General features: G+C 45.3%; 1 protein-coding gene across 1 annotated transcript in view; it reads right to left on the minus strand.

The window, feature by feature from the left end:
* LOC138293036 (flavin-containing monooxygenase 3-like) overlaps positions 1-14,060 on the minus strand; it is a 360,876-nt gene that overhangs the window by 150,884 nt on the left and 195,932 nt on the right. The window contains exon 5 of the mRNA XM_069232018.1: positions 10,578-10,720. Within this exon, the coding sequence (XP_069088119.1) occupies positions 10,578-10,720 (143 nt within the window). The remainder of the gene's footprint in view (positions 1-10,577; positions 10,721-14,060) is intronic.

The raw sequence follows: 14,060 nt of genomic DNA on the forward strand, positions 1-14,060 counted from the left end.
CAACAGAGTAGCGGCCCGCTCTCCATTCGGGGGTCTCTACCTACCAGAAATGCCACACTGATGGTATCGGGGTGAGGGGGGAATCCGGGTGGCTCCTGCGGCTCCGGACTCCTCAACTACCAAATGAGAATTGACCCAGCATCTGCCCGTATTCGCATGGGATGGCTGTTACCTACTTGCCAGGCTCTGGCGCATCAACCAGCTCTCCTGCTCCACCTGCGGGGAGATACTCGATCCTGCCCGATCGGCAGATGAAGTGACGTCTTCCCCAGCCGAGCACACTCTCCAGCAGCTGCTGTAGACAAGCCCAGTTTGTGCGTTCAAACTTCCGGGGAGCAGTTCCCGCCTGTGTCCCAGGGGTACGTTCTAACACGTTCCTGTGCCCCGGGGGCACTAGCCAGAGAGCGCTCCGTGCGTGCTCAATCCAGTTGATCCACCCAGGCCGTGTCAGTGAGATTCCAGCAAGGATCACTAGAGCGCTTTTAAGGTGTTCAGAACTAGTTTTTTTTAGACAAGAGCACACAAGGCCCTAATGACTGAGGTACCAGCGCTTCCTCAGCGCACGGGGGGGAAGTTAGACATTCTCCAGGCGCTTCTGCTCCCACACAGGAGCTCTGAAGAACAGCGCAATCCTCACGCTGAGGAGCCAAAGAGGGCAGGGGCGACAGCACCCAACCCCTGGGGGACACAAAGGAGCACAGGGCGACAGTGCCCCACAACAGGCCAGCACACAATGGATAAAGTCAGTGGCAGTTCCTTCTAGGGACCCACAGGTCACAGGTCAGCACAGCAGCAGCAGTCCATGGTGGTTCCTGGTGAGTCCTTCCAGCAGCATTCTCTGTCCAGTTCCAGAATGTCACCAAATTGTGGGGAAAACTCCCCTGTACTTATACTCATTTTTACAGTGTGTTACAAAGGCACGGGAGAGGAGGTTCCAACCAGTTACAACTGGTTCTGGGAGTGCTCCCTCTCTCCTCCAGCACAGGCTCTAAACATCAGTTGGGGGTAAAGGAACCTATTGTGTGAGGCCAGGGTACAGCCTTTACAAATGCAGTTGTGCCCCGCCTCTCCCTTCTCTCAGCCCAGGAAGACTGTACAGGCTGTCTGAAAAGTATGCACAAAGCCCAACTGTCACTCTGCCCAGACGTGGATTGGAGTCAAGCTGAAAAACACCAGAGTCATAAGCACAGAGAAATGCTCACTTTCTAGAAGTGCCATTTCCGTAATAGTATTAACTACTACACCTACACCAGTAAGTAGCATTTCTTACCACCATTACAACCATACCAAACATGCCTACGCTACCCCTCATAAATCAGACAATACCCCCTACATATACAGCAGGGCATTTCTAATGCAATCCTATGAGAAGGCAGCACTTAGGGCAGTAAGACACCAAGTTAGGCTGTTTGTCACTACCAGGACAGGACACGCAACCTGACACATGTCCTGCCTTCTGCATACATAGCACCCTGCCCATAGGGCTAACTAGGGCCTAGTTAGGGGTGACTTACATGTATTAAAAGTGGAGTTCTGGGCCTGGGAAGTAAATTTGGATGCCAGGTCCCTGTGGTAGAAAACTGCGCACACAGGTCCTGCGCTAGCAGGCCTGAGACAGGTTTTAAAGGCTACTTCAGTGGGTGGCGAAAGCAGCGCTGCAGGCCCACTAGTAGCATTTAATTTACAGGCCCTGGGTATAGAGATATCACTGTACAAGGGACTTATAGGTAAATTAAATATGTCAATTAGGTATAAGCCAATCATACCAACTTTAGATGGGAGAGCACAGGCACTTTAGCACTGGTCAGCAGTGATAAAGTGCTCAGAGTTCTAGAGCCAACAGCGAGAGGTCAGAAAAAATAGGAGGAATTAGGCAAAAAGTCAGGGGATGAACCTTCCACAAGGGCCAGGTCCAACAATGAGGGTAGCCCTAATGTTAGTCTATGAAAGGAGCAGGCCTCACAGCAGTGGAAAAATGTAGGAGTTTTGCACTACCAGGACATGTAAACTACACAGGTACATGTCCTGCCTTTTACCTACATAGCACCCTGCCCTTTGGGTTACCTAGGGCATACTTTAGAGGTGACATATGTAGAAAAAGGGGCGTTTAAAGCTTGGCAAGTACTTTTAAATGCCAAGTCGAAGTGGCAGTGAAACTGCACACACAGGCCTTGCAATGGCAGGCGTGAGGCATGGTTAAGGGGCTAGTTATGTGGGAGCACAATCAGTGCTGCAGGCCCACTAGTAGCATTTAATCATCTACAGGCCCTGGGCACATGTAGTGCACTTTACTGGGGTCTTACAAGTAGATTAAATAAGCCAGTTGGGTATGAGCCAATGTCACCATGTTTTAAGGGAGAGAGCATATGCACTTTAGCACTGGTTAGCAGTGGTAAAGTGCCCAGAGTCCTAAAACCAGCAAAAACAGCGTCCAAAAAATGGAGAGAGGCAGGCGAAAAGTTAGGGGTGACCACCCTAAGGCTATCAGGTCTCACAGACTACATAAAACCAACTATGCTCAGGTGAGGCGGGGTAAAGGGGCCAAATAGACTAATTGAATTAGGATTGACAAGGGAGTTCAACAGGGATGTGTCCTTGCACCCACTCTCTTCTCTTTATATATAAACGGTGTAATAGATTATTTTGACTTCTTCACTAATTATGCACTGAAAATAGGAGGTAAAAAGAAACCTGCACTATTGTTTACCGACAATATGGTTTTAATTTCAAAAACTCCCTCTGAGCGTGATACATTTGTTGATCAGTTCTTGATTGTTTCGCAGATCGTGGACTGGAGTTAAATACACAATGAAGAGCTAGGCCCATATATGTTAGCTATTGAAGAGTTACTACAGCCTAACTGGTACCAAAGAATTCCTTGGCTAGAATATGTCAAGAACATGCTATAGAAGTTAGGTCTACCTGTCCTTTGGACTTTTTCTAACAAGTCTGTAATAAAAGAAAAATGTAAACGATGTAAAAGAAGCGATGTGAAAATGAATCCCTGGTAATATAACAGACAGATTCTTGGACCACAAATGCAAGCTACTTTTGGAGCCCTTCTATGATAATATATCTTATCAAATGGCCAGAAAATTAATGACAAGTTTAGATATTAAATACTGCCCTTACGTAGTTTTTGCATTAGTTGGGCAAGAAATATAACGCCGCTGACAAATGGCCAGCATGTAGAACTGACAATGAAATTACAGTGCATCTGTTCTTTTTCTGTAATGCTTATGTTGAACCTCACAGGATATGGATTCTACCTGTATGTCGGAAACTGCGGGGCAGAAAGTGTACAGCAGCTTTAAGAATTTTAAGAACTTCTACTGAGGTAGTAATTGTTTTCAGTGTAGCAAAACGTTTAACCTCTGTGTGGATAATAAGTAGGGAATTTTGCTTAGCTGAGCAACATATTGTACTGCAAATTTGACAAGCTGGGCAAGATAAATACAGTGTCCATCTAAATTATTTTGTATTGATGATGAATTGCTAAACTGTAGATTTTAAATGCTTATTGTAGGATTGAGTTTTGAATTGCAGCCACTATCTAGTTTTAACCAAACGTGCATGTATTAAAATGTTGATTGTTTTTAGCTGATGTGTTTTATGGATATTTCATCCAAAATAAACATTTTGACGATGACGATGATGATGAGATACATTCCTGCCACACAGAGATTCAACCAAAGCTCAAAAGAAAGAAAAAAAACCAATCACATGCTCCCAAAACTCACATTTCTTCACGCCAACCGGTGGCTAATACAATCAAAGGAACCATACAAATAGGCACAGGGTTGTTTCACGATTCAACCAGCCAATGTGTCCTCTAAGCCTCTGCAACCACTAGCAAGGGCATTGTTCACACCTGAATAACAACGCATCCATGTTAAGCTCACCTCGACCACACAGAATTCAAATCCAGTCACACAGCCACCCAACAACTGACAATGGCCACTGCATGCATGGCACTCAATACTTCTTTACTACAGTTTACAAAAGTACCCTTAAGACCAAGAATGGATAATATTTTATTACCACCATTGTTAGAGAACAATGGCTCACTTCACCTCAAAGAGGCACAACCACGCTATCATCCTTCCAAATCAAAAGGTTCCTCAAATTCCCTGCACCTCATCGTTTGCTTTTGTTACCAGGCAACTCACTCCCACAGGAATGTACTTTTTTGGGCAAATGCTGGTGGCCAGATCCCACTCCCCATTACTGGGCTACATCCCGCTGCTCATTCCTGATGCCTTAAGGCAGATTAGGGCAAGGAAACACTGATCCGGTAAAAATCGTATCAAGGACCTGAACTTTTCTTCTAGAAGAATACAGCACAAATCCTGGGTAGCACTATATTCTACTATCAGCTCACCTTCTGTCACTTATAGTGCTACACTGGTTGCCACCCAACTTTTTTTCGACTTTTGTCCAGTACCTAGTAATCCAAACAGCTGCACAAATGTCCATCCTCATTCCATTCCAGAAGCCATACAAGTTAGAAGTGTGTTATCTGCTGCCCAAATCTCCAAGCATCATGACTTTTTCCACTTCCTGATTGTGTGCATCACCGTTGGTAAGAAGATCCCCATTTCCCCAATCATCCCTTACTATACAGCAGTCTATGCCAATATACAATATTGCCTCTACATGCATTGCTGGATCCAATGGGTAATCTGTGTCAGCTGGTGACAGTATTGTCAACCAGCATACGTTTATGGAGATCTAGACTCCTCTTGCCCACCACACAGTTTACAGCCCCGCCGGCCACCCTGTCCGTTAAAAATACAGTACATACAATTGTTTTGGAATCTGGACAAGCTGTAGGCTAGTCTACCTGTACTTGCAGCCCTGCTCCAGCCCATGCATTATTTAGTATGGATCATGCTGACTGGTGCACTTTGGCACAGTGCCTGCCAATGTGCACATGCCAATGGGCCAATCTATTTGGGTTTTTTTGGGAGGCACACACAGGTAGGCAGTAGTGGCTGGACTCCGACCAAGGTCTGTCCCTGGAGTTAGATGAGAACCCAGGAGTCAAAGCTGGAACACAGGAGTGCTGTGGCAGTGTCCCAGCATTTCTTCTTGGTGCAGTGCTATCAGCCTCCCACCAAATAACTTTAGCAGCTTACTGTTCCCGAATTCCACACTGCCCAAACCTATCTAGATGTGTTGATCCCAGTTTGCTTGCTAAAAAGAGGATAGTGTGTGCCAGGACCAGTGCCATCAAGAACAACTATAAAATAAGTGCTGTGCAGTGCTAAGAGGAAGTCCACTGGAACCAAGATAACCGTCACTGATAAGCACTAATTAGGGTGAAACCAGTCTTGAGTTGTTTGTGTTCCAGTTCAGGGAACACCTGGCCTGACAGTTTGGGCTGTACTGCTCCTATTGGAGTAGGGTCACAGCTGATTTACATATGGTTGGGTCCAAATTGAAGTGGCATGGTGTGCCAAATAATGATGGACTGGCATACAGCTCCTGTAATTACTAGTGAGTGAGATTAAGTCAAGCTTTCTATCCATCACTTTTTTATATACATCGTGTGACACCTCAAGTGTGACGGGTATGCCCAAATGTGGACTTTGTGGTCACTGTGCCAGTGGAGCACGGCTATACCTGACTGATGAGCCCCAGTCAGCACAAAACAAGTCTTAGGTTATTTGTGTTCCGGTTCAGAGGGGACTGGACTGCTCCCATTGTAGTAGGGTCAAGACTGACTTGCATATGTCTGGGTCCAAACTGAAGTGGCATTGTGTGTAAAAGAACAATGGACTGGGATGTGGCTCCAAATAATTACCAGTGGCTGAGATTAATTGAAGTATTCCATCCATTTCTTCTTTTCACTTTCTTGTATAGTTCAATGCAATGCCTTAGGTGTGATAGTTATGTCCTTACGAGGGTCCCAAGTTCACTGATGAGCCACAATCAGGGTGAAACTGGTCTTGGGTTCCTTGTGCTTGTGTTCCCCTTCAGGTAGGAACTGGGCTGGCAGTTTGGGCTGTGCTGTTCCTATTGGAGAAGTGTTAAGACTAATTTGCATTTAGTTGGGTCCAAACTGAGGTGGCATGGTATGCAAAAGAACGGTGAACTGGGATGCAGCTTGAGTAGTTACTAGTGGCTGATATTAATTCAATCATTCTATCCATCACTTTTTTGTATACCTCAGTGTGATGCCTAAAGTGTGGCTTGTATGCCCAAATGTGTGTCCTGTGCTCAAGAATACCAGTTAGGGCAAAATCGGTCTTGGGTTCTTTGTGCTCTGGTTCCGGGAGGACCTGGCCTGGCATTTAGGGCTGTATTGCTCCTATTGGAGCAGGATCAAAATTGATTTGCACATGGCTGGGTCAAACCAGAGGTGGCATGGTGCTTAAAACAATGATGGACTGGGATGCGGTCCTGAGTAATTACCCATAGGTGAGATTAATGCACACATCCTATGTATCACTTTTTTGTATAATTTAGTGCATGGCCTTCAGCACATAGGAAGGGTTGGGTGCTAGGCCTGCTCTCACCTGTCACAGAAGCCCAACTCTATCTGCTCATAGCCTTTGGCTGTGTGCAGGGGGTGTTGGGTGCAAGGGCTTGGCCAGTTGCCTGTGCCCAAAGTGCATGGTCTTTTAGCAGGCATTTCTTTACTTTTTAATATTTTTTTCAAATTCACATATCCTAAATAGGATTTGTGAATCCGGTGCAAGCTTCACACCATGGAGCTTAATGAGAATCACAAGCCACATTTCACTCGTAAAAAACTTCATACTTAGTTGTGTCCTGCCACTTTCCTTCTATCTTTTGTAGTCATGCAATTCCAGCACAGTAGGTTAGTGGTCTCTCCGTTGATATTTTGGACCTTTTGAATTTTCCAATGATCCCTTCATTCTCTGTGGCTTTTTTGGAGATCTGTTTGCTTTCCATTACTATAGACTTGGTTTAACAACAATGCTGAATACAGTTGTATTTCAGAATAATGAATACAGAAATATCATCTGACATAAATAGCTTAACTTAAATACTGTTTACAAATGTACTGTCTCTTTGAGTGCAGATTTTATTTTGTAACTGCAATGGGATGACATCTTTGCACTTAACTACAACCTCCTACGGTCAGTCCCTGCTCCCTACCTGGCCCTGTGCACAATAACTTCTGCACATCACCTTCGGCCGTGCATAGCAGTGGTTGGCCACAAGACCAAGTCCTGCGCCCAACTCGCTGTGGATGCCCAAACCGGTGCCAGGTCTGGCCTGTTGTCTGTGCCCTATGGCTGGTCCATAATGCTTGGCCTTTGGCCAGGTTTTCATTTTTTATGTGTATATAATTTTCAGACTCATGAGTCCTAAATAAGATTCATGAATCCTGTGCAAGTTTCACACACACCCTGAAGTTTCCATTAAAATAGGGAGTTGTATTACTGACAAGTGAGTCCCCGACATCAAAAATGATGGTCAAGAACTGCAGTGCCGAGACAGGTAACATTCTACCTTGCCACCGTTATGGGTGTATGGGATTCTAAGGTCATAAATTTGGCTCATGAATCCTGAGACATTTTGGGCCTGATTTAAGAAAAGTGGTGCTGAACCCAGTGCAGCGCCACTTTTCTTGTGCCCCTTAGTGCCCCCCTAATGTCACCATGTGTGCACCATATCTAAGATACAGCATACTATGGCAGTAGTTAGAGAACTAGCATCAGAAGTTTTTACGCTAGTTCAGAACTTTGAAGGGTTAGCATAAAAAATGTTGACGCTAATCCTGCAAAGCCCATCGAGGCCCATTGTGAACAATGGTGTGCCTCCTTTTAACACCTGCTCTGAGCAGGAGTTAAAAGTGCCGAAAGAAATGACACAAAGAAATCTCTTAGATTTCTTTGTACCATTTTTTCGCCCCCCCTCTAACGGGGGAATACCCCCTTTGCATTCACTATGTCTGGCGCAGGTATAATGTAGCACAAAGGGTTACAAAGTGGCGCAATGCATGCATTTCGCCACTTTGTAAATTTGGTGCAGTGATTTTGGCCTCGTTGGGCCACATTAGCGTAAAAAACAAAGATGCTAATGTGGCACAAGGAGGCGCTAGGGGCCCTTAAAAATGCCCCTTTATATTTTGTTTTTAAAAGCTGACCAAAGGGTCTCCCCTGTGTTGCCTGGGGGTCTGGGTATGCCTAAACTCCCGTTTAATAGGCCATTTTTATCAAAACTTCAGGGCACGGATACTATGCCTAAAATGCTATAATGGCTGCTGCATGATAATTGTTTCTCTTGTGACAGCCAATTGAATCTCTCAAGTCTGCTGTTCCAGTTCTGGTACTGCGGATCCAAAAATGATGACTGCAAAAAATGTTCCTTGTCGAATCAACGTATTTTTTATTTTTAGACATTTCAAAAACTCTTTAAACCTGCTCAGCAACTCTTTAAATCTTGGGCCCGTATTTATACTTTTTTTGCGCCGCATTTGCGTCGTTTTTTGACACAAAAACGGCGCAAACTTGCAAAATGCCATTGTATTTTGTAGGTTTGCGCCGTTTTGCGTCAAAAAGCGGCGCAAATGCGGCGCTAAAAAAATTATAAATACGGGCCTTAATATCTGAAAAACTACTAAAATGATTTACACGAAACCAGTCAACGCATGAGTTCTGAGTAAAATTCTAATTTCATCTCAAGTTTGGGTTTGACTGTTCCACGGTTCGAGTTGTAGATGTCAGCGTAATTGCCTAAGGTAGTTAAAATAGAAAAACACTTCGGGGCATATTTATACTCCGTTTGCGCCGAATTTGCGTCGTTTTTTTCGACGCAAATTCGACGCTAAACTAACTCCATATTTATACTTTGGCGTTAGACGCGTCTAGCGCCAAAGTTCATGGAGTTAGCGTCATTTTTTTGCGTGAACACCTTCCTTGCGTTAATGATATGCAAGGTAGGCGTTCCCGTCTTAAAAAATGACTGCGATGCTATTGCGTCGGATTTATACTCCCGGGCAAAAATGACGCCCGGGAATGGGCGGGACTAAAAAACCCGCATTTGCGCCGGATTTTAGCGCCTGGGTCAGGGCAGGCGTTAAGGGACCTGTGGGCTCAGAATGAGCCCAGAGGTGCCCTCCCAAGCCCCCAGGGACACCCCCTGCCACCCTTGCCCACCCCAGGAGGACACCCAAGGATGGAGGGACCCACCCCAGGGAAGAAAAGGTAAGTTGTGGTCATTTTTTTTTTTTTTTTTGTGGCATAGGGGGGCCTGATTTGTGCCCCCCTACATGCCACTATGCCCAATGACCATGCCCAAGGGACAGAAGTCCCCTGGGCATGGCCCTTGGGCAAGGGGGCATGACTCCTGTCTTTGCTAAGACAGGAGTCATGTTAATGGGGGTTGGGCGCCAAAAGAAAATGGCGCAAATCGGGTTAAGACGTTTTTTTTGCCTCAGCCTGACTTGCCCCATTTTAGGACGCCCAAACGCCATTTTTCCCTACGCCGGCGCTGCCTGGTGTACGTGGTTTTTTTTCACGCACACCAGGCAGCGCCGGTCGGCTAACGCCGGCTAACACCATTCAATAAATACGGCGCCCGCATGGCGCTTCAGAATGGTGTTAGCCGGCGCTAATTTTTTTGGCGCTAAACTGCGTTAGCGCAGTTTTGCGTCAAAAAGTATAAATTTGGGCCTTCTTTCTACCCCACCCCCCCACATTTTAACCTTTTTCTCCTGAACAGATCTTGAAAAAAAATCAGCGTGATGAACCCTAGCTGACTGTGCTAGTAAACTACCAACTTTTCTGCAACTCCGCGGAGTCAACAGTCAGAGGGAAGTCCAAAAATCGCCTTTTCAATGGAAATTGCACCATCATAACTGAATCAAAACCTCTCTCTCCTCCCTCGAACCCTCCACAAACCTGTTATTACCTTGCTCAGTCAGTAACAAATGTTTAAAACTTTTGTGTGAGCACAGTTATCCAGTAGCAATAATTGCTATGCAGGGATCCTCCTTCCCCCCTCCTTGATGCCCGAGGGAACTTTACTACGCCCCTTGGTGAGGTTAGGGTTTGGTGGGCCGGGTGTGTGCGCTCCTCTAGCACTTTCCCTAGCCAGTCCCACTGTTGTTTGCCATGACTGAGGGCAATCTGCCTGAAGTTGCCATTGCCTAATGAACATGAGGGAGGAACGGCTTAGCTGGAGAAAACAGAGACTTCCGTGTTTGTGGGTAGGGACAAATGCAGGAGAAGTAGTCTGACTCCCAAAACGCTCGGGTGGCTTCCAAATCAAATACCCTTGAAGTAGTTAAATTTCCTTCAAAGCTAATTCTCTCTCGTCCTTGTAAAATGTATCTTGCGTATTTTTGTCTATCATTACATGACATTCAATTAGAAGGGCATTAATGGTAGTCAGTAATAGCAGCACATAGCAGAAGATAGATATAATTTTGGTAGGTCTGTAAGATTTCGTCCTCCTAAAGTTTAGAACATTATGCAGATTTGGGATTAAGCACAGCACAGTTCTGCAACATTGAAAATAGTCTTATCTCTGTACAAAGTGTTTTATTGTAAGGTACAAATACAACACAGTAGAAGCCTCAGACTTTTACCGGTGCTCACCTGCTCTGCTATATTACTGAGCTCCGTTGCAATATCCGCACCCGTGTTCCCCAGTCCAACCACAAGCACCTTCTTTCCCTGGTATCCATCTGGGCTCTTGTAATTTCGGCTGTGGAAGTGCTGTCCCTTAAACTTGTCGATGCCTGTGAACAGAGAGGGACATATTGCTTTCTGGGTCCATTATGGTTGGAATGACTGACTCACTTCTGGCCCTCCCTCGCCTTTAGAGGTCCTGTCCCTATTGTCAGAGATATTCTCTATGGAATGAATGAAACTATGTATGCTTCTTCCAGAATCTTATGCTCTTTAGTGTCAAGTGGCTATGGTGCATGTTGAAAGTGCAAGGGCTTCAGACCTCTTCCTAAAGAGTGTTCACAAATATTGGCTGTCCCACACACCAGAATCCAATGTTCTCACAGTGAGATGTTCACCAGTGCCAATTTATTGAGAAGAATCAGGTCTATTCCATCATTGCCAGAAGCAAAAGCAGATGGGTGTAAATGCTTAAATGAATCTCAACCAGAGGTCGAAGTGGGCATGATTGGAGGGGCACGATGAGCCCATCATTTTTTGATAAATGAAAAGCTGTTCCCCTACTTTTGTAAAAGACAAATGTCCCAGTACGGTTAACTCCGATAGTTTAAATTCTTCAGCTAAAGTGTCATTCAGTGAGCCTACTGTGCTGTGAAGCCGAAGCCTGGCACACAGCTAAACAAGCCTCTCAGCCAAGGTGCATGCTTTCCTGAAAGAAATGCAAATATAAATAATGATCTATTGTGCATATGTAAAGGATGTTTTACAAATGTAAAGGATGCTTGGGAGTTGAAACTGGCTGTAATTGACCGAATCACTTGAAGAATTGTGATGACAAAGATTTATTTTTTTGGAGTGGTAGTGCAAGGAATTAACAACTGAGCTGTGCAGTCTGTACTTTTAATTGTATTATATAGCACTTACTACCCCTGATGAGGTGTTGAAGGGAAAGTTATGTAAAATAAATAGCATTATGTGCAGTCTGGGTATTCCTAAAATCCATATTTTAGAAACACCATTTTATCTTTAATCTTTTTGCGCATTTTGAAGCAGTCTATCTTATACTGTGAATAATGAGAGTTTAAAATAATGACTTACATATTCACAGTGCTTTCTGTCATCGGCTGTGACCTCGCAGGACTTAAAATACACAAGTCACTATTATCCAGTGCACCAAGATTTAATTCTGTGGCTTTCTGGTTATACACAGACATCTGCCCTACATTGACTAAAAGAGGTTTCATAATGTACCCATATCGCATTCCCCACTGAGTAACAACATTTTTTCATTTTTCGTTTAAGTTGTGCATTATTTTATATTTAACTACGTGATGTTGAAAGACCAACAAAAAGTTACAATATGTTTTGTTTTTAGCCACACCTTTGACCCTGTCTCCAATGCATGCAGCATCACAGGTCCCATACTTTTTAAATTACACTTCGAACGCTGATCTCAACCTCTGAGGATTCCATTTGTGGCATTTTAAGTCATTCCTTTTGACAATCTGCACTATTGCAGAACGTTGCATACCATATGTAAATGTAAAAATGTAAATTTTGCACTTGTATAGCGCACTACTCACCCGTTAGGGTCTCAAGGCGCTGTACTCATACCGCTATGGAACCCCTCCTGGCTTTTCCCTGTGAGGTGCCCACTCCTGGGCACCCCTGGGGTGAAGCCAGGCATCCAAGCACTGTTGGGGCCGTTGTGGAGATTAAGCAAGCTATTGCCCAGAGTTGCAGAGTGGGACCCATTAATTAGATTAGGCACTGAGGCGAGAATTATCTGGTCCAAGGGAATTGAGCCCAAGACCTGCCGAAGCAGGACTTGAACCCTGGTCTTGAGCCAGATGTCTGCTTCAGGGTCTGCCACTCTAACCATTGTGCCACACTTCTCCACCATATGCAAAACAGTCTCAGCCTTACCCGACAAGAAGTTTTCTAACTTGGGCTGTTATCTCATTTCCCTTCTAAATAGGAACAAATGCAAACTCAGATGCTTTGGCCATGTTTGGCCCAATCCATGGAGGGCATTATGAACCTTGTGGCATACTGTGCCATTGAACTAAACCTTCACGTCACTGATGATTCCCAAGCAGACCGAAATTGGCCTAGAGCTGGTTGTGTTTTCGTCTGAAGGGACTTAGCCTGGAAATCCAAGTTAGACTGTTGACATTGGAACAACACTAAGGGCCATGTTTATACTTTTTGACGCAAAACTGCGCTAACGCAGTTTTGCGTCAAAAAAATTAGCGCCGGCTAACGCCATTCTGAAGCACCATGCGGGCGCCGTATTTAATCAATGACGTTAGCCGGCGTTAGCTGCCGGCGCTGCCTGGTGTGCGTGGAAAAAAACGACGTACACCAGGCAGTGCCGGCGTAGGGGGATATGGAGCTTGGGCGCGAAAAAATGGGGCAAGTCAGGCTGAGGCAAATTTTTCGCCTGAACCCGATTTGTGCCATTTTTTTCGACTCCCAACCCCCATAGAAATGACTCCTGTCTTAGCAAAGACAGGAGTCATGCCCCCTTCCCCAATGGCCATGCCCAGGGGACTTCTGTCCCCTGGGCATGGTCATTGGGCATAGTGGCATGTAGGGGGGCACAAATCAGGCCCCCCTATGCCACAAAAAAATAAAAATAATAATACTTACGGTACTTACCTTAATGTCCCTGGGATGGGTCCCTCCAGCCTTGGGTGTCCTCCTGGGGTGGGCAAGGGTGACAGGGGGTGTCCCTGGGGGCATGGGAGGGCACCTCTGGGCTCCTTCCGAGCCCACAGGTCCCTTAACGCCTGCCTTTTCCAGGCGCTAAAAAACGGCGCAAAAGCGGGCGTACGTCATTTTTTTTGACCCGCCCACTCCCGGGCGTGAATTTTGCCCGGGAGTGTAAATACGGCGCACATGCCTCCGAGTCAATTTTTTAGACGGGAACGCCTACCTTGCATATCATTAACGCAAAGTAGGTGTCCACGCAAAAAAATGACGCAAACTCCATGGACTTTGACGCTAGACTCGTCTAACGCCAAAGTATAAATATGGAGTTAGTTTTGCGTCTGAATTGCGTAAAAAAAAACGACGCAATTCCGGCGCAAACAGAGTATAAATATGCCCCTACAGGTCTGAATTAGTATTTGACAGATGGGCACTCCATCACATATGTGACAGACATCGCGTCCGCATTTTTACAAGTGCATTAGAATTTAATGCTCTTGTAATAAGATGGAAGGGATATACCGTTTACGTTTGTGATGGGTACTCCACTGAGCTATTTCGTCCAGTTTATTACAAGTGCATGGATGTGCAATGCACTTGTTTTAAAGAGGACAGGATAACAGTCACGTTTGTGACTGAGTACCCGTCGGCAAAACTCTAGATCAGGCCTGAGCCTGATCTCCATATGACTGGTCTAGGCTAGAGTGGCATAGCGGGCACAAGAACAATGCACTGGAA

This window comes from Pleurodeles waltl, chromosome 4_2 (assembly GCF_031143425.1).
Source record: "Pleurodeles waltl isolate 20211129_DDA chromosome 4_2, aPleWal1.hap1.20221129, whole genome shotgun sequence".
Lineage (NCBI taxonomy): Eukaryota > Metazoa > Chordata > Amphibia > Caudata > Salamandridae > Pleurodeles > Pleurodeles waltl.